The 26330-nt window shown below is 52.5% G+C and overlaps 1 protein-coding gene across 4 annotated transcripts in view; it reads left to right on the forward strand.

Annotated features, from left to right (window-relative positions):
* Positions 1-1215: 1215 nt before the first annotated feature.
* Positions 1216-26330, forward strand: part of TRAF7 (TNF receptor associated factor 7) — a 31206-nt gene continuing 6091 nt past the window's right edge. The window contains exons 1-14 of one of the 4 annotated variants that reach the window (XM_069869991.1): positions 1281-1352; positions 4986-5181; positions 10667-10785; positions 11043-11100; positions 12375-12466; positions 16905-17021; positions 18353-18445; positions 20278-20311; positions 21219-21402; positions 22129-22263; positions 23082-23299; positions 23884-23957; positions 24985-25033; positions 25500-25627. In XM_069869991.1, the coding sequence (XP_069726092.1) occupies positions 10705-10785; positions 11043-11100; positions 12375-12466; positions 16905-17021; positions 18353-18445; positions 20278-20311; positions 21219-21402; positions 22129-22263; positions 23082-23299; positions 23884-23957; positions 24985-25033; positions 25500-25627 (1263 nt within the window). In that variant the 5' untranslated portion in view covers positions 1281-1352; positions 4986-5181; positions 10667-10704. Of the gene's footprint in view, positions 1353-4422; positions 4444-4985; positions 5182-10666; positions 10786-11042; positions 11101-12374; positions 12467-16904; positions 17022-18352; positions 18446-20277; positions 20312-21218; positions 21403-22128; positions 22264-23081; positions 23300-23883; positions 23958-24984; positions 25034-25499; positions 25628-26330 lie in introns of those variants that run through there. The other 3 variants (XM_069869990.1, XM_069869992.1, XM_069869993.1) reach the window with 3 other exon arrangements.

Below are 26330 nucleotides of genomic sequence, written 5' to 3' on the forward strand. Positions count from 1 at the left end.
AGGGGGTGGGATTCTGCTCCTCTGCTCCATTCAGTGAGACCCCACCTAGAGCCCTGTGTCTAATTCTGGAAATCTCAGCACAGGAAGGACACGGAGCTGTTAGAGTGAGTCCAGAGGAGGACATAGAGATGATCTGAAGGCTGGAGCACCTCCTGTACGAGGACAGGCTGAGAGAGTTGGGGTTGTTCAGCCTGGGGAAGAGAAAGCGCTGGGGAGACCTCAGAGCAGCTTCCAGTACTGAAAGAGGCTCCAGGAAAACTGGGGAGGGGGTTCTTTCTTGATCAGGGAGGGCAGGGATGGGAGGAGGGGAATAGTTTTTAGCTGAAAGAGGGGAGAGTGAGATGAGCTCTTTGGAAGAAATGTTTTGCTGGGAGGGTGGGGAGGCCCTGGCCCAGGTTGCCCAGAGCAGTGGTGGCTGCCCCATCCCGGGAGGGGTTCAAGGCCAGGCTGGATGGGGCTGGGAGCCCCTGATCCAGCGGGAGGTGTCCCTGCCCGTGATACGGGTTAGACTGGATGGGCTTTGAGGTCACCCAAACCATTCCACGATTCTGTCATCAGCCCGGTCCCGCGTTGTGCCAGCTACACGTCGACGCCCCCCCACCACACTCCTCGCTGCTGGAACTCCCTGTTCCCGATCCGGTTCCCGCCAGGCCCTGGGGAGAGAAGGCAGAGCACGGTAAGACCGGGCCGCACCGCCTCGCCCGGCCCCATCGCCGCTCCGCGGGCCTCAGCCGCGCATCCTCCGCAGGGGCCGCGGCGCCGCCGCCCTCAGACGAGGTGTCAGAAATAGAAACGATGCTCATCCCCGGCCCAGCCCCCGGTAGCGGCCCCGGTACCCGCCACCCTCCCGCTTCTCTCACCTCCGCGCCGGAAAGGCCGCCCGCGTGCCCCTGCCGCGCCTTTTATAGCCTCCCTCGCGCCGCTATTGGCCGGGTGGCCCGCCCGCTGAGCCAATCGCGAGCGGCTGGCGTGATCGCGCTCCCGCCCCTTACCGGCGCTGATTGGCTGTCTCCCTTCCCCCAGCCAATAGCATCGCGCGGCGCGGCGTGGCCCGAGGCGGTGGCGCGCCGACATCTGATTGGCCCCTGGGGAGCGCCGAGCCCAGCCAGTAGCAGCACCGCTTCTAGCGTCGAGGCGCCAACCGGTGCGGCGCCGCGAGGGCTGCTGGGAGTCGTAGTCCAGGTGTCATAGTGGAGAGCGCGGAAAGCGGCGTGCTGGACTACAAGTCCCGAGGAGCTGCGCGGCGCGGCGCTTCCGGCCCAGGCGGCAGCGGAGCCGCTGGGCGAGCGGGGAGCAGGCCCGGGGCGCGATGAGCCGGGGCCGGGCGCCGCCGCTCCGGCCGCCGCTGCCAGGTACGGTGGGGGCTCGGCGGGGAGCTGGGGGCGCGGGCGAGCCCCGCATGGGGCTTATGGCGGCTCCCCCGGGCGAGCGGGGCCCGCTCGGGCGATGGCGGCTCCGCCGGGCGCTTTGGGGCGGCCCTGGAGCGGCTCCCCCGGCGCTGCGGGCTCCGCTCGAGGCTTGTGGCGCCTCCCCCGGGGGCTGCCAGGTGCTGCTCGGGCTTGTGGCGGCTCCCCTAGGGCTGCCAGACCCTGTCTGGGGCTTGCAGCAACTCCACTCCGGGCTGCGAGGCTCAGCTCTAGGCTTGAGGCCGCTCTCCTAAGGCTGCCAGGCTCAACTCCAGGCTTGTGGCAGCTCCCCTGGGCGCTATGGGTCCTTCTCTGGGCTGGTGGTGGCTCTGCTCCGGGTGCCTAGGTCCCGCTTGGGACTTGTGGCAGCTTCTCCGAGCGCTGGGGGTCATACTTTGGGCTTGTGACAGTTCTCTTGGGTACTGAGGGCTTAGCTCAGGGCTTGTGGTGGCTCCCCCAGGGGCTGCGGGTCCCGCTTGGGGTTTGTGGCAGGTCCTGCCGTTGCTGTGGGGCAGCTCTGGTGCTCCCCAGAGCATCTCCGAGGCAGCTCTGGGGCTGCTACCAGCTTGGACGGTTTGTCACTGGGTTTAAACTGGATGCCAGTGCCAGAGGAGCTCAGTGTGCAGAGGAGCGCAGCCATTGTCTCCTGTCTCCTTCAGACCCCTGTGAATCCTGAGTTTTGTCTTTTTTTCTGCTCCGTTGCTCCACAGTGTGGAGTGCATGTTGCTGCTGGTTCTCTTTTGTCTTCCCGTAACCCTGTCTCCTTCCGCTCTGGCTTCACACCTTGCGCAATGTGGGAGAGTTGGTGGTTGAGCTCCATGCCTGACCTGGGACGACTGCACGTCTCTGGGCAGGCAGTGCAATTGTGCTGTCATCTTCTCATTTCAGCTGTGAGGTTCTGTCTTGTCCTGCTGCCAGCTTGCAGCTGCTGCCTCTCTGACAGACACTTCCCTCTTGTTTGATCCACGACTGTGGCCTGATGATCCTCTTGTGTGCGTGAAGGCCAGCAGTGAGGACCCTCTGTGGAGTTCAGCTTGCTTTTGAGCTCCATAGGTGTCAAACAACGGCTCACGGGCCGAAGCACCTGGACAGAGAGCTGGTTTGTAAGGCAGTTGGGTTTGATGTGTGCATAGCAAGCCAGGTCAAGGCTGTTGTACCGTTGGGGTAATGGGATTGTGAAGAACTCTGGCCTAGAAGTTGGTATTTCAACTCTGGTAGTGTTGCCAACACTTTGTTTCAATTCCATCACATAATTTTGTCTCCTTTGTCACTCCAGTGATGTCTTTAATTCATAGAATCCTGGAATGGTTTGGGTTAGAAGAAATCTCAAAGCCCATCCAGTTCCAGCCCCTACCCTGGGCAGGGACACCTCCCCCTGGACCAGGCTGCTCCAAGCCCCATCCAGCCTGGCCTTGAACACCTCCAGGGATGGGGCAGCCACGACTTCTCTGGTCTCCCTTAAATAGTTCCTGCTCCCATTCCATAGCTGCTGCATTTTTGCTCTAAGCCACCAACCACGCTGCAGTGTGGGAGTGATGGGGCTTGGTTCGCAGTCACCTATTCCAATGGAAGCACAGCCTTAGATGGCCATAAGCCACTTGTGAAGCCCCACAGGTGAGTTTGTGTCCCCTGACTGAAACCCTTCTGCAGTCACATGTTCTCTCCCTGGGGCTCCACAAACAGCCACGCTGCGGGAGCCGCAGGGAGCCCACGGGCTCTGGGAAGTTGGCAAGCGCCGTGTGCCAGTGCCGGCTCTGCCGTGAGCTGCCACGGGAGTGGCTGTGCACCAGCTGGGGCTCGTCCTGAGCAGTGGGGACGTTTTGCAGCTTTAGCTGGCGTTCAGCCATCAGTCATCTCGTGGGCCAAGCATATCCTTGTCCTGTTGGGCGTTCCTGGCCACTGCAAGCCATGGCTGTGGCGCTTCCTGTGATGTGATTGTTGCTGCCACTTGGGTTGTCTCAGTTAAGCCTGATTTATACCAGGAGAAAGGCATTTGGGAGAAAATCCTTCCTGGTTTCACTGACTGGATACTCAGATTACATGGGCAAGGTCAGTCTGTTGGAACTCTTCCCTCCCTATCTTTCTGCCCCTTGTCTTCCCTTCCCTGACTGTGTCCTTCGCTGTGGGCGTGATGGGGCTGACACTGACAGGTCCCCTTGCCCATGGGCTGCCTGGGGCACAGGAGACGTGGGTGGTTGCTCTCGGGGGTACATGTCTCACTTCTTCCAAGCTCAGCAGCTTGTCAGGAGTCTGGGGCAGCAGCACCCCAACTTACCCATGTAGAGGCTGCTCCTGCTGCCCTTAGCACACCCAAGTTCGGGACTTCGTCAGAATTACCCTGCTGCTTTCTTGACAAGGTGTAGAACCCACAGGAGGTGTTTTGGGGGCTGGAGCAAAGCAGTGCCTGCACCTGGAGAACCTCAGCTGTGGGAGCCTGTTGTCCTCCTGCGAAGGGGGATTGTCCTGGCAGTGGAAGTCCCTCCCCATCAGTGCTTGGCTTTCAGGCAAGCCCTGCTCACCAGCTCTGCCTTTTTGTGCCATTCTTGATTAGCTGGATTGGTTCTACAATCAGGCTGTGTTGCTGTTTGTTACACTGCTTGATATTCCAGGTTATGAATAGTTTGGGAACGATCTAAAGAGGGTGAGAAACTCAAGCTCCCTTTAAAATGAGCAATGGACTTTCCTATCCCTTGAGATTTTTCCAGTCAGAGGAATAAATCTGTGTGTGCTAAGAGAGCAGTTGTTTGTTCTAGGCTAAACCTCTTCGGTCTCAGAGCAGTCAGGGCAAAGCTGTGAGGCGGGGATTGGCCGAGCTGTGGGATTTTCCAGCTGAATTTACATATCGCCCACTGCTCTGCATGCCTTTCTGTTTACATCACTTAAGAGCGATGCACACATACACGCACACAGATAGCGGAAGAGACGTTTTGACTGAGGAAAAGCCTGCCCACAGCTTAGGAACTTGGTCATGGTGGCATCTGGCCAGGCTTCGCTGCTCCGTGTCGGCTTGGGTGGCCCATGCTGAGCTTCCGCCAAGGTAAAACGTTTGCCCTGGGTGCTGGGGCTGTGGCGGCAGGGTTCCCCGTGTCGCTGCTCTGCTTTAGTGCTCAGGATAGTAGTGAGGGAGGAACTGCGCTCAGCCCTGTGTCTGGCTCTTACTAGAGAAGCAGGAGGTCTCTGAACTCCAGCACCAGTGTAGAAATGGGTCCGTACTGCCTGTCCAGCAAGCTGGGGCTGTGTGATGCTGATTTTGTGGTCCTTCAGAGTGACCTTTGCAAGAATATGTAATGCCTGACTGTGCAGCAACCCATGTGCCTTACATTCTGCTCCTCTGCTAGTTCTCAGTGGCAAAGTCCAAGGAAACTGTGCATATAAAGAGCAGGTGACTGACCTTTACTAGATATGGTTTTTGTGAGGGAGCTGGTGCATTTCAGAGGGGTCTTTCAGGTGGTCTCACTGCACCCAGAGGGCAAGCAAGAGCATGTCAGGGACTTCAGAGCTTTGGAGGTTGTTGGGGGAAGCAGGGGTGGGAGTGATGCTTTGTGCAGTTTCAGTAATGATGGGGCTTGGGTTTCTTAGGACTTAAATCTGGAAGAATGCCATACTGTGGCAGAGGAGCAGTTAAACTGTTCCTGAGGAGCGCAGCCACCCGTGAGGCAAAGCGGTTTGAAAAGTCCTTGGTGACTGCACTCAAGCAATCAAGGAACAGAGCAGTGTAGGAACTTTAATTGCCTTGAGTCTCGCAGGGTAGCTCCAGGAAAGGAGAAGACAGCAGGCAAGGCAAGTGTTCCTCTGGCTTCATTAGAGGGCATGGGTGCAGCCTCTGCTGAAACCAGCGTGTGTTTATTGGTGCTGCTGGCTGAGAGCAGGCAGCTGAGCTTTGGGGTGTTACCAGCCGAAGGTGGGACTCGAGTGGCTGAGGATGGATTGGTTTCTGTTTCTCATGGGCAGGTCTCTTGGGCACAGCCTTGCTTGGTGCTCCGCGCGGTGCAGGGCAGAGGTGAGAGCTGCACGAAGGAGTTCAGGGTCTGCTTGTGCAGGGGTTTTCTGTCTGAGCTTGGGCTGTTCCTGAATTGAGCAACCAAGATTGAAACCTACAAACAATGGCTTTCATCGAATCATGGAATGGATTGGGTTGAAAGGGACCCCAAAGCCCATCCAGTTCCACCTCCCTGCCATTGGCAGGAATACCTCCCACTGGATCAGGGGCTCCAAGCCCCATCCAACCTTGAACACCTCCAGGGATGGGGCAGTCATGACTTCTCTGGGCAACCTGGGCCAGGGCCTCCCCACCCTCATGGCAAAACATTTCTCTGGAAGATCTCATCTCAATCTTCCCTCTTTCAGCTGAAAATTTTCCCCCTTGTCTTATCCCTGCCCTCCCTGACCAAGAGCCCCTCCTCAGCTTTCCTGGAGCTCCTTTCAATACTGGAAGCTGCTCTAAAGTCTCCCTGGAGCCTTCTCTTACTTTTGTTTTTGTTCTTCAACAAATCCACAGTTTAATAGTGTGAAGGTCCCTGAATGGGCCTGTACTTTGAGTGAGGATGCAGAAGCGATCACAAGCTGTGAAGGGAGCAGCATGCAGCACTGTAATGTTTGGGCCAGCTTTTAGAGCACCTTTTGATTAAGGTGCTTGTGTGGAAGAGCTGTGAGCTGCCCATTTCTGCCAGCCTGGCCCCCACACAGGCACTGAGCCCTGATGAGCGATCGCAGTTGCAGGGGTCAAGCTCCATTGAACCCTCGTCTGCAGCCTTGTGCGTGAGAAAAAGTAGACGGATGCTTTCAGGCTTCCTAAAATGGAAGTAAAACTTCAAGTATAGCTTTTGTGTCATGGAAACAGCATTGAACACTGGCCTCTGTTCTAACTTCTAACTCGATTTTAAGGTTTTGGGAAAATGAGATGCTTTGTTCCACCACAGCAACCGCTTTTGATCCAGTTACAGGTGCAGTTGAAAGTTACCGCTTGAGGTTTTAACATAACTATTGCAAAAAGTTTTTCTATTCCAAGGACTCATTACCCTTTAGGAAAACCACCTAACAGTGATTTCCAGTGGCACAGGTGAGCTACAGTGTTCAAACAGCTCTCGAATGTGCTCTCGGCTCTGCAGTCAGTTGAGGCCCTGGTAAGAGCAGCAATTGAAAGTATCACTTATTTTTATTGCTGACAGTTCAGTACAATTATGGTCTGGCTTTAAGCAGCTCAGAAATATTTGTGTGGCTTTTAAGAGCAGTGCAAAGGCTTGTAAACAATGAAAAGCCTCTTTCTGCTCCCCAGTAGCAAAGACCCACCAGGTGGAAGCGCCATGCGCTGCTGAAAGGCTGAGCTGTTCATGTTTTGTGTTCTTCTGGCAGTGTCTGCAGCTCTTGGCATGCCAGCCTGGCCCTGGGGAGGTCACCTGAGTGTCAGGAATGGTTTGCCCAGCACTCACTTCATCAGCAGCACCTTGGAAAATGGAAGCTGTTCATGGAGAGCGTGTGAACCTGGCTGCTATCTACCATCCATTTGCCTCCTATTTTTCCAACCCTCAGAGTAGCTGGATTAGGGGCTGCATCCCACTTATTGTTTTATTTGTCAGTCCCTGAAGTTTCTCAGGCTGTGCTGAGTTTTTTGAAAGCAAAGAGCAGAACTGCAGCACTTAGGGCACAAGTACATCGAGGTTTCTGTAGTTGTCTTCTGCAGCCTTTGTGGTGCTGCTCAGCATGTTTTGGTCTGTTTGCTGCTCCCTTCTAGGCTGAGAATTGTAGCTCCCTGTCCACAGATACTCCAGTGTCTCTTTCCTGAGTTGCAGCTGCCAGCTCAGAGCGTCGCATCGCATGGGCCTGCTGTCATTGTTTTTTTTCTGGATGTGTTGCTTGACTCCTAGCTCCATAAAATCTCATCTCCAAACATTTTTACTGCTCGGTTTTCTGAGATTCTTGAGTTCCTTACCATCAACATGGTATTTGACTCCTCCACAGAACTTGGTGTCACCTGCAAACTTAGCGATTTCACTGCTCAGTGTTTATTTGACATCTTCCCCTGTGACTTTGACAAAGCTTACCCAGCCATGGTTCTTGGGAACCCTTGTGTCTCCCATAACCTGAGGAGTGGCCATTGAGCTCCAACCTTGCCTCCTGCCCAGAGGGGTGTCTGTCTCCATGATCTACTGTAGCTCACGAACATTTCTGCAGGCTGTGATTTATGAGTTGGACTAGGTGCTGATGGTCCTCCTCACTGTGTTCTTTAAGCCCTGTTAATGTGATTTGCATGCACTTATGAGCAGTATTTCTACCAGAGACACTGACCAGGAAAGCCAGCATGACTATCCTGTGGCTGCCTCTGTAGGAGAGTTGGTGTTTGAGTTCATCTCCTCCATGCTTTGGTCTGGGGCATTGCTGTGCTCCCCTGAGAACCAGTTAATTAATAGAAACGGTGAGCAACACCTTGATACTGCAGAAGGATAAGGTGGAAGGAGCCTGGTTACCTCCTCCAGGAAAGTCTTGGCTGCATGGAGCAGCAAGGAAGGGGCTGTAGCCCCTGAGCCCGGCCCCTGCTTGCCTGGCCATGCGGGGGCTGTTGGGGCAGCACAGAGCATTTGGGCTTTTGCAATAGTTTCCCCCATGATGTGCCAACACTCCCAAGGATGCGTAACCCTTCCCGTTCTGGCTGCAGTGTTGTAAGAGGAACAGAAGCTTGTGTCTTATGCCATAAACACCCAGGCTGTGAAATAAGGAAATTCCCGTCGGCCACAGGCTGTTCCTAGCCAGAGCAGGATAACCCCATGCCTGCCTCTCTCACGAGGCTTTGCTCTCCCGCAAACGTTCCTGCTGTGCCTGATTTTGCCAGCCCTGCAGTTTCTGCAGTGGTGAATAACCTTAAAGACAACTTCAATGAACTGAAGGGGGGAAAGAACAACAAAGCAAGTGTAGGTGAGGTGGAGATGCTTGCAGGTGTCTTGGCGATGGGACCCTGCGCAGCACGGGGCATTGTGCCTGCCAGCCGCTCCCCAGTGGGGCTGGATTCCTCCTGCAGGACCCAGCACCACGTCCGTGTCTCACCCTGGAGCGCACACCCCAGTGGTGCCTCTGCGCCCGCAGCGCTGCTGTTCCCACACTACGAACAGATTCCAAGCTGGGACCAGGCAGGCTGTGTGATGTTTGTGAAGGATGGGAGACTCTGCCTTCCCTTCTCCTCAGGCCACGTCTCCTCTCGAAGCCTTGTTTTGGGGTTGGTTGTAAGGATCTTTTGCTGTGTGTTGGGAATAACCAGGGCTCTGTGTGTGCTCTAGGGGCTGAAAGTGGGGAAGACCCTTGAGATACCGGTGCCAGTCCTGCCAGTCCCCTTGTGTGGGCAGCGCGGGCCAGGGGATGAGCCAGGACACTGATCCCAAGGGTGATTCCTCTCCCTGCAGTGATGGGGTTGGCAGCACTGTCAAACAGCCGACAGCAGCTCCATTGCTTATCCCGTGGGCTTCTGCAGTGAAGGGAAGGAGAGCACAGCTTTTCCTGCTCTCTGCAACTGCTGGAGTTGGAATTTTCCTTGCCTGGAGTCCTAAAGTAGAAATTTTAAGGCTTCTCACCGAGTCTCAAAAGCCTGCGCTGATCCCTGTGGTGTGCAGATGCTGAAGCCCAGCCCTTCCCTGCATCTGGTTGCTATCAGCTGTGCGATTTAGTGAATAGCAGGTCCCCACCGTTGATTTTTCCAGGGTAGATTTTTTCCCCACCATTTTTACTGTCAAAACCAGTAAAATTGCATGTTAAAAAATAATAATAAAGATGAACTCCAGGGAAGGAGAGTCCAGATCACAGTCTGTGTCACCAAGTGTATCTCCAGAGAGGTGCGTCCATGTGTGCCTCTCCGATGGAAGGCAACACATACCCTGAAAATGAGAAGAGGATGAGGCTTCTGCCTGGCTCTCCAGACAGTCCACAACCTTCCCTGCAGAGAGACTCCCTCTCTTTTGATCTGTGAGTGATTGTTGCCTTGTTGCCCTGGAGCTGTTGAAGGCCAGGTTGGATGGAGCTTTGAGCACCCTGGTCCAGTGGGAGGTGTCCCTGCCCGTGGTAGCAGGGGTGGAACTGGGTGACCTCTGAGGTCCCTTTCTACCCAAACCATTCTATGATTCTCCAAAAGAATCCTGACGGCTGGCAACTTCTTGCTTGCTGAAACCCAACTCTAAACTCGGCCGATCTCCCTGATGCAGCAGCACAACGCTGCTTCAGCCCTGCTGTTCTTGAGTCAACTCCAGCAACTTTGCTTAGCATCTCCTCAGGGATCTGGCATTTGTGAACAGCCAGGACAGTCTTTCAAATGTGTGGAAAACATTATCCAGATCTCTGGTTTTGACATGGTGTTGGGACTGTTTTTGAAGTTTTTGGTTGGGGTGTTGGGTTTTTTTGGTTAGGACTGTAACTTTTCCTGAGAGTTGAGACCCGGGCAGTGGTCCCCCGGGCTGTGCAGCTGCTCTCAGCTGGCTGCCTGAAGGCTGTTCGATGTTGAACTGCAACGAGCAACGCGCCGTGCTGTGCCAGGCTTGGCTGGGCTGTCTGCTGTGAGCAGAGCATTGACCAAGGACACCGTGAGCATCACCTTTGCGGTGTTTGAAATGCGAGTGCAGGACACGAGCTCTGTGTGCAGGGGCTGGTGGGCAGGCGAGTGCACTCTTTGAGCTGGGACTGAGGAGGCCCTGGGCCAGTCTCAGGTCTCTGTGAGCCTCAGGTTCCCAGCCTCCAAAGAGGAGGAGTCACAGTCATCTCCTTTATAGAGAAAACTGATTGTTTGGAACACCCATGACACTTCACCTTCACAAAAGTTGGGAATAGGAGCAGTGAGAGTGCAAAAGCTTGGCTGTAGCACTGCTGGCTTAGCCGGGGCCAGAAGCAGGCGTGTCTGAAAGGGACCGGGAGCTCCACATGGGCTGGCTGCAAACATCTGCGGGGTGTTTCTTCCGAGGTGCCCTTTGCTGGTGGCTGGCTCTTGTCCTGCAAAAAAGGGGTTTGGTTGTGTCTTGTTAAACTGTTTTTGGCCCATCTGTCCTCCCTGCAGATGTCTGCTCCATCTGTTTGGTCCTTGGACTCTGCTGCTGGCTGCAACTACACCAAGACTTAACTATACCTTGGGCAGAAAGGGGTCTCTGATTTAGGATCCTTCCTGATCAGCTTATTCTTGGTGGACAGGTTCCCTGTCTACTTGAGCACTGCCTGGCACAGGAGAGTGTTGTCCCCTGAGTCCAGGAAAACACAGAGAATGAACTGAACTCTCTGTCTGTCTTCTTCTGCAGAGCAAACTTCCCATGACTAACGGATTCTGGCCTAGATTATGAGCTCAAACAAGAACGCTCGCTACAATCGTTTCTCCAGTGGCACAGCAAACATCACTACTTCTGAAAACACTAACGGGGTAAGGCTCGATGTTGGCAAAGGACAGGGGTGAGGGCTGCTGTTCATGTTCACATGCTTTCTTTTGAGAAAAACAAGATTGCTTTTGAAAATATGGTACTTTTGTGCTTCTTAAAAATCACAATATCCACAGGTACATGTTGAGGATATGCGCGCATATATATATGTAGATTATTTTTCACCAGTTCAGGAGGGGCAGCAAGGCTTGGAGCTGAGCTGCAGTGATACACGCTGACCTTTATCTTGTTCATGTTTCAGACGAGAATGGAAACCACTTTTGGGCCAGCCTACTCTGCTGTGACAACCATCACAAAGGGTGAGTGTATTTCGTGCACAGAGCTTCTCCCCAGCGCTCCCCAGCACGCTGTGTGTGATTCCTACCACTGTTGTTGTACAGATCACAAAGCTGTTGGGACAAGCACTGTGTGCATTACAAACAGGTTCTAGGGCTGATGTCAGTATTATGGAGCCCAGGTGTTGTTCAATGATGGCATCTGATCACTAGACAGGATGGAAATGAGCATGCACAGACATCTTCTCCCATTAGGCAGACTTAAAGGCACCACTGGGAAGCCCTTGGTGAAATCAGGATTGTACAACAGTGTTTGATACAGAGCTCAGTTGCAAACTCGATCTGTCTCTGTGACTTCTCCTGCAATCATTGCTAGTGCTTAAAATCCCCCTCTTCACTCTCTGCCTGGCTGTGAGTCACTCTGGACATGCTGGTAAAATGCCCAGGACCTTTTTTAGCTCCTTGGGAGTTCACCTGAGCATTTAAAATTCCTGTGCTTTGTTCCTCAAAGCCCAGGAGTTGAGGAGCCTGCCTGCAGCCCTGGTGTGAATGCAGGAAGAGCTCTGGTTGCAGTTTGGAATAAAGATAGCCTTACTTTACTGAAGTTAAACTGTGGCACTTGACACTGATTTAGATAAGGAAGCGTGAACATCTGCCTGGGGGAGATGCTTGGATTACATTTGTGCATGACTCTCAACTCCAGATATTTTCAGACTCATAGAATGGAATCACAGAATGGTTTAGGTTGGAAGGGACCTTAAAGCCCATCCAGTTCTACCCCCTGCGATGGGCAGGGACACCTCCCACTGGATCAGGTTGCTCCAAGCCCCATGCAGCCTGGCCTTGAACACCTCCAGGGATGGGGCAGCCATGACTTCCCTGGGCAACCTGGGCCAGGGACTCTCCACTCTCATTGTGAAGAATTTCTTCCTAATGTCTAATCTAAATCTTCCCCCTTCCGATTTAAAGCCATTCCCTTTTATACTGTCACTCCACACCCTTTTAAGAAGTCCTTCCCCAGTTTTCCTGGAGCTGCTTTCAGTACTGGAAGCTGCTCTAAGGTCTCCCCAGAGCCTTCTCTTCTTCAGGCTGAACCCCAACTCTCCCAGCCTGTCGTCGTACGGGAGGTGCTCCAGCCCTCACATCATCTCTGTGCCTCCTCTACACTCACTCCAACACTTCCATGTCCTTATTATGTTGGGGATTCCAGAACTGGGCAGAGAGTGACCTGTGGCTCAGAAATGTTACTGAGGAGCCTAAATGCTTGCTTTTTAATTTTTGTTCTTATTAATTTAAAGCTGACGGGACCAACACTTTTAAGCAGCATCGTCGGACCCCATCCTCCTCCAGCACGCTCACCTACTCCCCGCGAGATGAGGACGATAGCATGGTACGTGCTGAAAGGGGCTGCCCTGCTGATGGCCTTAGCTGATTGTCAAATGAGAGCTGTGTGGTGCTCCTCCTGACCTCTCTGCCTCCCTCACTGTTCCTGTGCACTGCGTTGTGTCTGCACCAGAGGCACGACAGGCAGCAGCTTTTCCTGGCTGCTCCTGTGGTTGCTGGAGTTTGTGCCATGAAGAAGCAGAGGCTGTTCCTGGCCTGGGCTGATAGGCTGGTCCTGAGCTTGGGAAAGAACAGAACTCCTGTCAGTGGTGTCCGCAGCTGTGGCTGAGGCCAGTGCTAATCAGGGTGTATGGATGGACCTGCCGTTGTGACCAGAAAATCCATTCCGCTTTCCACCCCCAGATGGGGCTTGTGACTACAGGGAGCATGTTTGAAACCTGCAGAGTGGGATGTCAGACACCACAGACTGCTCAGTTCCTGGGATTACATCATCAGGGTCTGCTCACACAAACCATTCCTTTCTCTCCCAATATCTTTAGAGAAGAGCATTTCCCAGTTTTGTAGCCAGCTTTCTCATTCATCACACTCGCTTCTGAGTAACTTCTTTTTGGGGAATTCAGCGATCCAATGGGCTTCAGGGTTAGCTGCTTAAAGAGCAATTAAATCAGCTCCATCAATCAAATCAAGAACAACAACAGCAAAGCAAACCTGAGTGAATGGACAGACAGCTCTGAAGCCTTGATCTCCTCTCCCTAGTGCTCCAGTCACATCTCGTAACCGCAAGCTCTTGTTTGGATTTAAGCATGTCAGCAGTAGACTCTTAAAATTAAGTCGTTGCAGACTTCGTCAGGTTATGAGACCCAGCTTCCAAGCCAGGGATGAACGGATCCCTGCTGCTGAAGTCAGGCGCTGGCAGACGCTAGGGGCAGCAGCAGCGTGGTGCTACAGCACTGCTTAAAGTGAATTTGACACCAGATTGCTAAAAGCTTTATTGTCAGCCTCCTATAACTTTCCTTCTGTTGCTTGGGAATCTTGCTGTGTTTTATGCAAGCATGTGTTTGTTTTTTCAAAAAGTCCTTTGAATGTTTGCCTCGTGTCCTTGGCAAACACAGCTCCTCATCCCATCGCTGACTTTGTGCTGCTGGGCTTCTGCTCCAGGAAGCCCTTGGCTGTCAGCTCTGATCCCATGGGCTGAGGGCTGTGTTCACTGTGCCCTTTTCATGAGCTGTGCTGTTCTCAGAGCACAGGTGAGGTTTTTTCCAGGGGAGCAAGTGTGCTGGGGACATTATATTTGTCCGTGTCCGATGAAGAAGTTCCCTGACTCCTTTGAAAAGCACAGCATGGCAAACTGAGGGGTGTGACCGAGAGCAAGAGAGATCTCTCCTAGGACCTTGCCTCAGTCCTCTTGGACTTCCCTGGAGTTCTAAATACTGTTCAGGAAAAACAAGAAGAGGATTAATGAGTGGTTCGAGAAGCAGTCTGCAGCCCTAGGCGCTAACAAACCAAGCCCTTACACAGACCTGCTCTGCTGGCTGCTCAAGACAAGCTCTCACTAACCCCTTTAGGAAGCTGCCTTTGCTTTGTCAAGAAATAATCTGCGATTTCCCTTCCTCATGGCTAAGTTTTCCCTTCTCCAGAAACTGCCAACGGCTTGTCAGCTGTCAGAGGGACAGCTGGAGACAAGTCAGAGCCCTCCTGTGACCTCCACCACTTCTTTTCCTTTCTTTTTAGAGCTTCTGTTAATGAAACCAAAATCAGAGCAGCCTGTTCTGTGCACAAGGCAGGGATTATTGAGCCACTGCAGTCACCTCTCCTGAAAACATTGCCCTGGGTGCCCAGCCTTGCTATGCCTACGGGGATCGGCATAACATGCCACTATGGATCCACGAAGACTCCACTAGAGCCATCACAGAGAGGCTGCTTTTGTAGTTGACATGATGGGAACTGTGCCTAAAGATTCCAGCTGAATATTGGGGCAGATGTATGGTGATGGATGAAGAGCTGACGGGCTGTCCAAAGTCCCGGTTGTTTTCCAGGGAGCTTCGCTTGGGATCCAGAGGCCTGACTGAGTCACCGGCCAGCCGCAAGCTATCCATCTTCTATCAAACCACATTTGAGCACTCCATCCTTGGGCCATTTGACAATGGACTTGATGTTTTATGCAGATATAGCCCTGGAACAGCTGTGGGGAGGTGGGACCCTTGTGACAAATCCTCCCAAATCCAAGCCTGACCAAAGCAGTGCCACGTGTGCCACTGTGCGCCTGCGGCAGGGCCTGGTGCTCCTTGGCTTTGATCCATACAGGTCCTCCCAAGCCTGGGCAGATGCCCATAGGCTGGGGGTGCTGTGGTCCGCACGCTCTGTTCTTCTGTTCGCAGTGCACAAGCACCCTGTGGTCAGTCCCTTGTGCTGGCTGCCCTGCTGGAAGGCTCCGTTGGAACAGCCAGGCTAGGAGTGAGAAGCAGTGCAGAGACTGACCCTGTAGAGCTGAGGTCTCTCGCATCTTAATCTTGTTTGCTTGATAGAAACAAAGGCTACAGCTACCTAGAGGGGCGGTAAATGTCAGCACATACCCCTGCTGTTCAGTGTTGTCTCTGCAGCCCAAGAAGGATGATCTTTCTCAACACATCAGTTTACACCAACTATAGCTGAGCCAGGACACACAGAGCAGAGCCTGCAGTGTGGCACAAGCCTAGCAAAGCTTTGCCTCACATCCCTGCCTCCTGGAAGTGCTCTTGGGCTGCAGCCCCCCTCTTCTCCATTGCTGATCTACACAGGATGTTGGTCTTGATAAAACCGCCTCCGCAGAGCTTACTGTTGCTGCCCTGATCTCTGTGTCACCTCCAGAATGTGAGCTGTGCAGTTGTTCTTGTTACTTTAATAGCTAGTGGAGGAAAAGAATAAAATTAATGGATACACATAAACCTGATTTACCTCGTTATAACTGTTCCTTCTCAGGGTTTACATATTTAGCCAATAAATTTGCCTTCTTCAATAAAAACAACTTTATGCTTTGGCTTCTTAGCAGATGCAACATTTTTGAGCTGCTAGGATCCTGGTATCGTAAAAATGAAGGAGCAGAGCAGTGTGAAGAGCCAGCAGGATCCTGGTCTGCTCCTCTTCTGCAGCCCAGCAAGGACTGCATGCGGGCTGTGGTGTTGTCTGTCTTGGGGGAAAACAGTAGTCTCTGAAGCTCATCTTCCATCTCTCACTGCTGAATTTCCTGCCTGCCCCACGGGCCTCCTGCATCGCTTTTGTCCGTCCTTGTGTCTGATGTTCACTCAGGGCAAGCTCACAGACTGCAGCTCCAGAGGTTCAGGTTGGACATGAAGAAAAAATGTTGTGCTCCCAAGGCAGCACAGGATAGGAGCCTGAGGTGCAGGGTTCATCCGTGCAGCTTTCCCTGCTCCAGGTGGGCAGTGCCAGGGCTGACCTGATCCAGGCCCAGGGGGTTCTCTTTTTGAGCATGAATCTCCAGTGATCTCCGGAGCTCCTTCTAGCCAGCACTTCTAAGAGTTTGCGGCTGCTGTAGGCTGCAGTCAAGCCTTGTATAGGTGTGATAGAAGCAGCCTGAGCACTGGAAGCCAAGGGTCTGCAGCTTATGGCTTCATTCTCCCACCTTTGTTAACCCATCCATTCTGCTCCTTGGAGACTTTTACGGCTCCTCTCTGTGCTCTCACTCTTCCCAGTCTGCCAGCAGCATCTCTTCCTGAGTAACCCCACAGTAGCTGCACTGCCAGCTGTTCCAGACCCCCAGGTCCAATCACTCCATGCTCTGAAGAGACTCCAATTCTACTTTGTTGTTGAATTGCATCTTGGCTACGCGCTACTGGTTGATATTCCACCCTTAGACGTGCAGTGCTGGTTGATATTCCAGCGGCACCATTCCCTCAAAGCCAGTCCCACAGCCACCACAGCCAGTGGGATTTGTCTTGATTGGTGCCTGCGGTGTCCACTGAGCTCTCGCCTCCCGAGCAGGAAGCGACAAAGCCAGTCTGTTACTGAATTGAATAGAAGGAAGTCTCCACACTTACGCAAAGAAATTTGGCAGAAGTTAGATAGTGAGCGAAACAACAAGTGCTGCTGCAGGGGCTGTAGAAACAGCCAGAGCTGGTAGATGTCTCGGGGGGAGATTTATAAAGCAATTTGTGAAGGATTAATACTTCCACCTCGTTGCTTTGCAGGTTTTCACAGTAAGTACACAAATGAAGGCACCTTTGAGAAAGTTAAGGTGCTTGGAATTTGGACATCAGCTCAGTTTAGTGAGTTAATCCTGTCGCTGAGCGCAGTGCAGAAGGAAGGGAAGCAGTGGCGAGAAATGCTGCTGCTGGGGGCTGCTCTGTGCAGCTTGACAGAGTGGATGAACAAATGGAGCAGCTGAGTTTTGTGGAGGGGGGGACTGAACTTGAAATCTCTATGCATAGGGTTTTGGAACCAAGGGGAATTATTTGCAATAATGAGAACTGTTTTTTATCTCTTTGAAGCCTCCGATCAGCACCCCGCGCCGCTCTGACTCTGCTATCTCCGTCCGTTCATTGCACTCTGAGTCCAACATGTCCTTGCGCTCAACGTTCTCACTCCATGAGGAAGAGGAGGAGCCAGTAGGTATTTGGGATTGTCTGAAGGAGCGGTATTAGGAAGTTCAGTATCAAAAGAATAACTTAGTGGACTCTTGTGAACACCTAGAGCTGTCCTGGGCAGATTTTCATGCTGTCTGGCAACTAAAAACCTGGCTGTCAGGACTCCTGGTTTTAATTTTGCTTCCGCCACTGACTTCTGCAAGTTACTTTGCTTCCTTGTGTACCATTTCCCCATACGTAAAGAGGGACAATAGTGAGGCTTTTCTGCTTCACAGGAAAACAGTAAGTCTTGGCAAAGTCATGTGTGACTCCCTAGCTGTGCTGCAGAGCTGTAGGGGGTTGCAAGTCTTTAAGCTGGTGGTCTAGCCCCAGGCAGCCAGACTAATACAATTCCTCATGGATTCAGAGGCCCATCCTGCATTTAGGGCTGTGTGGCACCCTGCTGGCTTCGTTGCAAGTCCCAGGAGGGTGCAAGGATTTGTCCACATCTGACTGTTTTTGAGGGAGGACGCTTTTAAGCTGAGCTTAGCATGTGACCCAGTAACTAACCCCAGACTGGATGCATAAAAGGTTAGGCGGCGTTTTGCCACAGATCTGGGATAAAAGTGTATGTTTCATATTTAGGAACCCAGGGGGTTGTGTTTGCAGTTCTGAGGACAGTGCAGGATGAAAAGATAGATCAAACCACAGTGATTGATTTGAAATGCTCTGAAATGTGAAGCCCTGCTTAGCTGTGGAGCAGAGAGCTGTGCTGCTCCGGGAGGACATTCTTGGAGCCTGTGCTCCAGCACTCCAAGTTGCTAAACAAAGCTGGACAGATGGGCCTGTTGCAGCAGAAACAGTGTTGTTTCTGCTTCATAAGGGAATGAAAGAGCCCTTCCTTCAGAACGTTTCAAAACTTGAAAAGGGCGAACTGTTTTAAAATTGCTTTTAAACTTTAGACTTCGTCCAGGGGACATTTTTGCCAATGCACTGCTCAGTCCAACCAAGCAAAATGTACCAGACAGTGCAGCTCATGCAGTTCTGGTGACTTGAATCACTTTGGCAAAGAAGTTGGTCTGTGCAGTTTGCTGTCAGGTCCTGATGCTGCCACATGCTGGTGGCCTGCAGTTTGTGACGAGCTGAGGGTCTCCAGTCATTCCCATTCTTCGTTCTCCCCTGCCTCTTACATACCAGAGGTCAGCAGATCCAGACAAAAGTCTGTTTTGAGATAATGAAACCTCAGCGTGCCCTGTGCCCCAGGCTTCCCAGGGCTCGCGGCTGAAGAGTTGTTTTGTTCCTTTTGCGGAGCTGGAGGCTCTTGTATTTGGAGTAACCCGTGTACTCTCTCTGTCCCCTTCTCTCCTCTTCAGGAGCCGCTGGTGTTTGCTGAACAGCCGTCTGTGAAGCTGTGCTGCCAGCTGTGCTGTAGTGTGTTTAAGGATCCAGTCATCACCACCTGTGGGGTAAGGCAGTGTTCTTCTAGACCATGAGCATGGGCTCCACAGATGTCCTGTGTGACCTGTAGCGAAGCCCTGACTGTTCTGTGTGACCTGTAGCAAAGCCCTTTCCGTCCTACATGACCTGTGCCGAAACCCTCACTGTCCCCTGTGACTGTCAGTCTGATTGAGCCATGGTGAGGCAGCCCCTGGCTGGGAAAGCCAGGCCAGGGTAGGAACAGGGCTGCTGATGGATGTGTTAGGTTTCCCTACAAGGCAGCACTGCACCAGCCTGCAGTGGGGTCTGCAAGGCACTCTGCAGACAACCAGAGACCCTTGCAGCTTGCTTAAAATTGTGCTGCTTTCTCCAGGAGTGCTGTACTATCAGCCTCCCTGTCCTGGCCACATTCAAGTCTCCCTGGTGTAGCTTCAGTGAGAGCTAATGCTCCTCATTCCCTGTCCTGAAGGGCTCTGCAGAGTTCTGCTGCCTCCCGGGCACCCCAGGAATGGCTGCTCTTTGGCTGCAAAGAAATCGTTTCTTATAAAACAAGAATAGCTTGAAGCTTCATTTAGTTAATGCTTGCAAAGGGATTTGAGATCCTCTAATGAAAGGCACAGAGTATTATGTATATTCTTCTATATTCCATTTTACTGGAATTTAATAGAAACTGTATATTATCCCTGCTTCTGTGCTACGTGTGAAGAAAGCTGGCTGTGTGTCGGGCTCTCTAGTGCTTCTGACATGCTTCTGATTTTCAGGATGGAACTGTAGGGACAAAAGCAGAGAGCAGCGTTGTTTATTGCAATGAGGGTGCTATTTCCCAAAGGTTCTGGAAGTTGGTGCAGTTTTGCTGGACCATTTCAGTCAGCAGCTCTTTGTAGGGACACTGAGATTTACTGGTTAATATGGAAAAAACCTCTCTGCTGCAGGAAGCAAACTGGCTTCATTTGCAGTCCTGGTTTGACAGCTCTGGAGAGAGCATCATGCAGCTGTGCGGGGCAGGAAAAGGCCACATGAGCAGGGCAGCAGATAACAGCTCCGAAGAGTCACTTGCAGCCTCTCCAGCACTGCTGCCAAGTGCTGGCCCTCTGGAAGGGGAATGTGGCCGAGGAGTCTCCAGGGAGCTCATGGGGCCAGTTCAAGACCAGTGAAATGCTGCAACCTTTACTTCTTTATATTCATTAGCATGTTAGATTGGATTTGGTACTTTATGAAGTTAAATTGTTACTGTATGTTTCTGACATAAGAATAGGGAGAGAGCGCTATTTAAAGTGGCAAAATGTACAGTGTATTTAAAGGGCTTGGAAACCAGCTGCCCCATCCACCTGACAGCAGGAGAACTACCGCTGCATCAGAAGAGCTGCAGAGGGATGAATGCGATGCGGTGACTGGCCAAGGACAGGGAGAGACCAGGTTTCCCCTTGCTCTTCCCTGTGAGGACTTCTCAGGGAAAGAGAGGAATGACATGGACTGAAGTGGGGGGTGAAATAGAGGAACCCTGTGCAGACTTGGAGGGTAGGAATATCGGAGTGGGGCAGAACATGAGCTGGCTTTGGCTTGCAGCATGACCATGGCCTGATCCTGCGCAGGGCAGAACCCCCAGAGCTTCACACCGTGTGCTTGATCCTTCTCAGCACCGGGTGTGTTGCACTCTCAGCTGCCTGAGCAAGCAGCTGGTTTCTGCCCTGCGATGCAGACTCAGGACTGAGCTGAGCTAAAACGCAAGCAGAACAGCTGCTGAGGCCCCTGTGCCCACGGGCCTTGGTATCTCCCACCTTTCTCTCCCATCGTTAGCCGCAGGGAATAATTTGTCTGATGCCATTTATGCTGACGCTGCTGTTCCTCCTTGTCTTCACAGCACACATTTTGTAGAAGATGTGCCTTAACATCTGGTGAGTACGGGACTGTTCTCGTGTGATGCAGCCAAAACGCTGTTCTTTTCTGGTTTGTTTGCTTTCACTTAAAGGGGAACCAACAGAAAGACAGACATCTGAAGGGCTTAAACCAAGCTGTCAGCCCGGGGCTGCTGCCACAGCAGCAAGTAGCTGGGGTGCTGGTGGCTGTGCAGCTCGGAGCCCTGATGGAACACGCTGTAGCATGGGCACCAACAGGCTAGGCCCAGTTCTTAGGCACAGGATGTTCTCAAAACCGGGAATATGGATAATCCCAGGATAATACATGTCTCGCCCAGAGCTGAGCCATTGATTTCAGACAGAAAGCTTTCCACGCCTGCCTGTCTAAGGGGTAGGGGGGCCATGTTTGGCAGAGACCCATCAAAGCCTCCTCCCCTGTCCTACTATGCCAGCTCTCAGCCGCTCACTGAGCCTGTGCACAACAGCACACGGAGCTGCTTTAGCTCTCCCAGCTCCTCCAGAAACCCAGTGGAACCCAAGTGTCTGGCTGTTGGCCTGGCCTAACCAGCTCCTGCTTGGCTTAGACTCTGCGCTACAAAAAAAGTCTCAATTTGGCATGAGCATGCATCCCTCTTGGAAAGCCATTCAGCACAAAGCCAAGCTGCATGGGTGATCGTTTGTGAGCACCCTGGGAATACTCAGAGTTCAGCACAAGGCAGTCAGATTAGTGTGGCCCCCTTTATTAACGTGAACCATAACTTTTCACCAAGCTCTAAGACAAACCAGAGTCAGTGGCGTGCAGACCTTGTGTCGATACTCGTGGCTCATCCCATTGCCACCAGTCTGGGAGCTGGTCGACTTGGCCAGAGAAGGCAAAAGAATAAAATCTCCTGCAGCGTCTCAGCCCTTGCTGATTCTCTCCCTCTTTTGCTTCCCTTCCTGGCAGAGAAGTGCCCCGTGGACAACGCCAAACTGACCGTGGTGGTTAACAACATTGCGGTGGCTGAGCAGATCGGAGAGCTCTTCATTCACTGCAAGTATGGCTGCCGGCCTGCAGCCAGCAGCAAGCCCGCCGCCTTCGAGGTGGATCCCCGCGGGTGCCCGTTTACAATCAAACTGAGTGCCAGGAAGTAAGTGCCTTGTCACCAGCGTGCAGCCGCTCCAGGGAAAGGGCTTTGCTACCAGCAACCTGCTGTCGTATCTGAGCCGGCCTGCGGCTCCTGGGGACAGCGCGGCTCTCGCCAGCAGTGCAGGGGACAGGAATGGGCAGGGTGACTTGAGGGGATGATTCTTTCCACTCTGTCTCAGTCTTAGGATGGTGGCAGATGGACTGGCTTTGAGGAAAGGATGCTGGTCCCAGGGAAATAATGCTGTTCTCTGCTCCCAGCTTACCTGAGAGTCTCAGCATCAGGACGAGGTGGATTCGCTGTGAGAGCAGCCACCTCCCACCTAGGGGTAAAACACTGTGGCTGTAGACAAGCAGAGATATTTGGATTCTTTTTGTAAGAGGAGTTATTCTACTTATATCCTGGGAATTTGAAATCTCTCTCCCTCCCCACCCTAAACACATTCTCTCTCTTCCCTGTCACCAGGCCATTGCCTGTTGTTGATGGCTGCCTGAAGGCTTAGCTGATCAGCTGCACAAATAAATGTTTCCTGCATAAATGCACACAATTATTTCTCTTACACTGGACAAATGAGAATTTAAAGCTGTAATTGCAGTGTTAGAGCAGGAGGCTTTCGATAACCTGATAGTCTCACAGGGCTGGTTTGGTCTTTTCCTGATGATCTGTGGGGTTTCTGCTAATTTTTGCTTATCGTTGTTTTTCACTCCTTTTGCTTCTCTCCGTGGGCAGAGATCATGAAAGCAGCTGTGATTACAGACCGGTTCGCTGCCCCAATAACCCCAGCTGCCCACCTCTCCTGAAAATGAACCTGGAGGCACATCTGAAAGAGTGCGAGCACATAAAATGTCCCCACTCCAAATACGGGTAAGGAGCTGATGCTTTTTAGTGGGAAGGGTGCACTCAGCTCATTCCTGAGCTGCTTTTTGCGACCATAGTCTTGGGATAGCCCCATGGGCTCTGAGCAGCTCTGCCCAGTGCTGGACACTGGCCTCAGGCAGATCAGGCTTGCAGAAGGCAGTTGGGAAGGAGCAGATCATGCAGCCCAGCTGTAAGCCTGCTGAGGAGGAGGAGGCTGAGGTGTGTAGGCAGAAGAACCAGCTGGAGGAGAGTCAGAGCAGTGGATGTGGCCAGAGCCACACCGGGAGGAGGACAAGTACGAGGGTAACACGAGCACTATGTCAGTGTCTTTCAAACCAGTCCTTCTCCCAGGACAAGGGAAGTGCTGTTCAGCCTCGGAGGGCCTGTTCCCACCCGAGCAGGAGTGCAACCTGGGCTGGGGGTTCCCCGCGGGATGCACAGCTGAGGTTACCATTGCAGGAAGAGATATCTTGGCAGGAAGCAGAGGAAGGTGAGTCCTGGCAGAGCAGCCCTGACTCCCTGCCATGGTGCAGGCTCATGGCAGCATTTGCTGAGGTCAGCTGCAGTTTTATCCATTGGCTTTGATGGCTTTTAAATTGGGCTCTTGGTGAGCACATGAACAGACACCACATTCTGTCTCTTGCTGGAAGAATGGGAGCTGCTTTGACTCCCTGTGGCCCTGCAGTTGCCTGCACCCAGCAGGATGGAGGAGCAGTACAGCTGGAGAACCACAGAGGCCTCAGACCTCCCTCTTGGGAACCAGCTGAGCCAGGAGGTCTCCAGTGCGAGCCCTGCTCTAACCAGCATCTGCCTTCCCCTTGCAGGTGTACATTCATAGGAAATCAAGACACTTATGAGACCCACCTGGAGACATGCAAGTTTGAGGGTCTGAAGGAGTTCCTGCAGCAGACAGATGATCGCTTCCATGAGATGCAGGTGGCAATGGCACAGAAGGACCAGGAAATTGCCTTCCTGCGCTCCATGTTAGGAAAGCTCTCAGAGAAGATTGACCAGCTGGAGAAGAACCTGGAGCTCAAGTTTGGTGAGTCTACACCACATGAGCTCTGTGGTCAGAGCTGCAGGGACAGGGCAGCTCTTTGTTCAGATGGTGTGTTACAGGGTTTGTTTCATATTTAAACCTGGTGCTGAGCAGGTGTTAGGTGTTCAAATATTACTTGCAGAGGAACAAATACGGGGTTCCATCGACTTCTCTACTGCCAGAACATTATGGGACTCAATCCTGCAGTCACCAGTCACATGGCAAGCCATGGAACTGTCTGCAGGCAGCTTCCACCTTTCTCCCATGACTTTTTCCTGCACAGTCCGTGGGCACAGGACTCCCCTAAAAATCACTGGGTTTAACAGCTCCATCCTGGAGCCAGTGTGGTTCCTGGATGCCTTTGCTGTTCCCAGCCCTTTCTTGCCTTTGAAATCTGCTGGGTCTTCAGCATCCTAGTACAATTTACATTTCAACAGCAGACATCCTCCTGCTTTTCCCTGCTGATAATAACAGTGTTTTTTCACTGCTCCCTGGTCAGAGGTTAGGTGGCAGTGGGTGTCCTCTACGCGTTCCCTGGATGCTGTCACTGCCTCTGCAGCGACTAAGGGCTTGTCCTTCTCTCCTAGATGTGCTGGATGAGAACCAGAGCAAGCTGAGTGAGGACCTGATGGAGTTCCGCAGGGACGCCTCCATGCTGAACGTGAGGAGGGGGCCAGGTGCTGGGGCTGAGCAGGGATTGCATGCAGGCAGCTGCTGGCTCTGTTGCTGGTTAGGCTTCTAACCCCTTCAGTTAGCTGGTTAGGCTTCTTCCCCTTCAGTGAGGGGAGGCTTTTGGGTTCCTTTTGCTTGCTGGCTTCGCTCACCCCAGGTTTTGGTTTGCCTTTACTGCAAGGGGTCTGGGTGAAGGTTTCCTAGGCAGCTCAGTGGGCACATTCTGGTTTAACTGGTTCTGGTGCCTTTGCTCAGCCTGTTGCTGCTCTTGAAATGTGTTACCAGAGGAGACGGCACCTGCAGTAGGGAGAGAGCCCTCTGCTCCAGAGCCTGGGCACTCCTGACCCTTCTATACTAGCCAGCACCAGCGTGCCATTCTCCCTGGCTGCCGAGAAAGCAGGAGGATAAGCAGATCCCTGCTAAGAAGCTGGGAGTGAGAGCTGTCTCATGATTTTGGACATAGTTTAAGCAATGATGGTGGAGAGACGTTCCTCCCTGGTTCAGGCAGACTGCATCCCACTGTATGTACTGGTTCGGAGGAACTCACCTTGGTTTACCTAAGCATACGAATAAAGAGGGTCCCCACAGACGCAGTAGGGACTGAGCTATGGATGAGACGACTAAAAGCCCTTCTAGTTCTTCTCCAGCAAGGTGGGCTTCAGGAGCCCAACTGAGCAAGCAGCCTCATAACCGATTTGATTATTTTCAGCAGTCTGGTGAGTGGCAGAGGAAGGACAGTGGATTCTCGAAGGTATTCCTATGGCTGCCAAAGTATTGGAGAGTTCAGTGCAGGTCTGAGATGCTGTCAGAGCCCCGTGGTCTCTGGAGAGAGGTGGCAGAAGGATGTATGCATACAGTCCTAGAGCAGGAGGCCGATCAGAGAATAAGTCAGGGCCTTCACAGGGATCAAGACCTGTCCAGAGGCAAGAGGGGTTTTAGCAGTCTTAAAGCTGTGCCCAGCAGAGCAAACTAGTCTTGATGTCTCTGCAGCTCATGCAGCTTGTTCTGTTTTTCAGGATGAACTCTCCCACATCAATGCTCGGCTCAACATGGGCATCCTTGGATGTGAGTATGCATGTGGTTTTTATCCTCTCAGTCTGGGTTTGGGGTGATGGCCCAGCAAGCCCTTCTAGGCAAGGTCACTGCTGTGTCTGGGTGCAGTAGTGATTCTTTCATAGGAAGAAAATCCTCGTAGGAGAGCTTGCTAGAACCAGTGGCTGCAGGGGTGTTAGCTGCTGGGAGAGATGTCAAGTGGACTCTGCATCTCTGGCCTCCTTACGCCCTTCCTGGGGTTGCACTAGGGTGACAAGTCCTGGGGCTCAAAGCAGTGATAAAGCAATGAGTTGTGAGGGTGGGATATGAGACCCTCTGGCCTCACTGGGAGGGTCTCACGGTTCCTTCTGGCCTGCAACAGCGTGAAGTGCCAGGTGGACCTGCCAGGCTAGTGCAGGCAGCTCCATCACCTCCACACTCACTGTGACATGGCGCAGCACCATCCTCCTGCCTCTTACCTACCCTCTTCTTTCCGTAGCCTATGATCCTCAGCAGATCTTCAAGTGCAAAGGGACCTTTGTGGGACACCAGGGCCCTGTCTGGTGTTTGTGCGTTTACTCCATAGGAGACTTGCTCTTCAGTGGCTCGTCAGACAAAACCATTAAGGTAAGAGATTGGCTCTCCTGTGTCTCTTCCGCGTTTGTAAATGTGCTTCAGTGGGGACAGAAACCAAGTTGCGATTCAGGAAAGTGGGGGCAGTGTCACTTCCCGGAGTTTCTCCCGAAGAATTTTAAATCATTCTTTGCAGTTAGAATTGGGCAAAATTCTCTGCAAGGAATTGTTCTGTGGTGGTGAAATCGAGAGAAAATAGTGGTTTTTGCAAAGCCCCAATTAGAGTCTCATTCCTGCTGCTCCTGCTTCTGCTTTGTGTGTTGTTTAGGGTATCTGAGCCTATTTTGGCTTCTGATGTTATTTTCCCTTGTTACAGAAAAAATCATCTTAGAAACAAAACATATTCCCCTGATCGAATGTGTCCTTTTCCCATTTTATGGCCTGTTTGTTTTCCTTTGTCCTGTTTTCAGTAACTCAAACTGACAGTGCTGCTCTGGCACAACCTGAGCAGCGGTTCCATGTTGGCTGCTGTTTGCTGGGCTGCGGAGCCACGTGGGCTGCTGCAACAAACCCAGCCAGGAGAAGGGCTTTGCTTTCGTTTCTTTGAATGGTAGCAAGAGCCACAGGGAAGAAAACGTGCATCGCTGTGCTTTACTGAAAGAAAACAGCTTGCTGCCCCCTGCCTTGGCTGCTCTGGGCACAACATTCACGTTTTCCAGCTCTTGAGAGAGCGGTGTGTGCTCAGTGGGGAGCACCT

The sequence above is a fragment of the Phaenicophaeus curvirostris genome, chromosome 16 (genome assembly GCF_032191515.1).
Source record: "Phaenicophaeus curvirostris isolate KB17595 chromosome 16, BPBGC_Pcur_1.0, whole genome shotgun sequence".
Classification (NCBI taxonomy): Eukaryota; Metazoa; Chordata; class Aves; order Cuculiformes; family Cuculidae; genus Phaenicophaeus; species Phaenicophaeus curvirostris.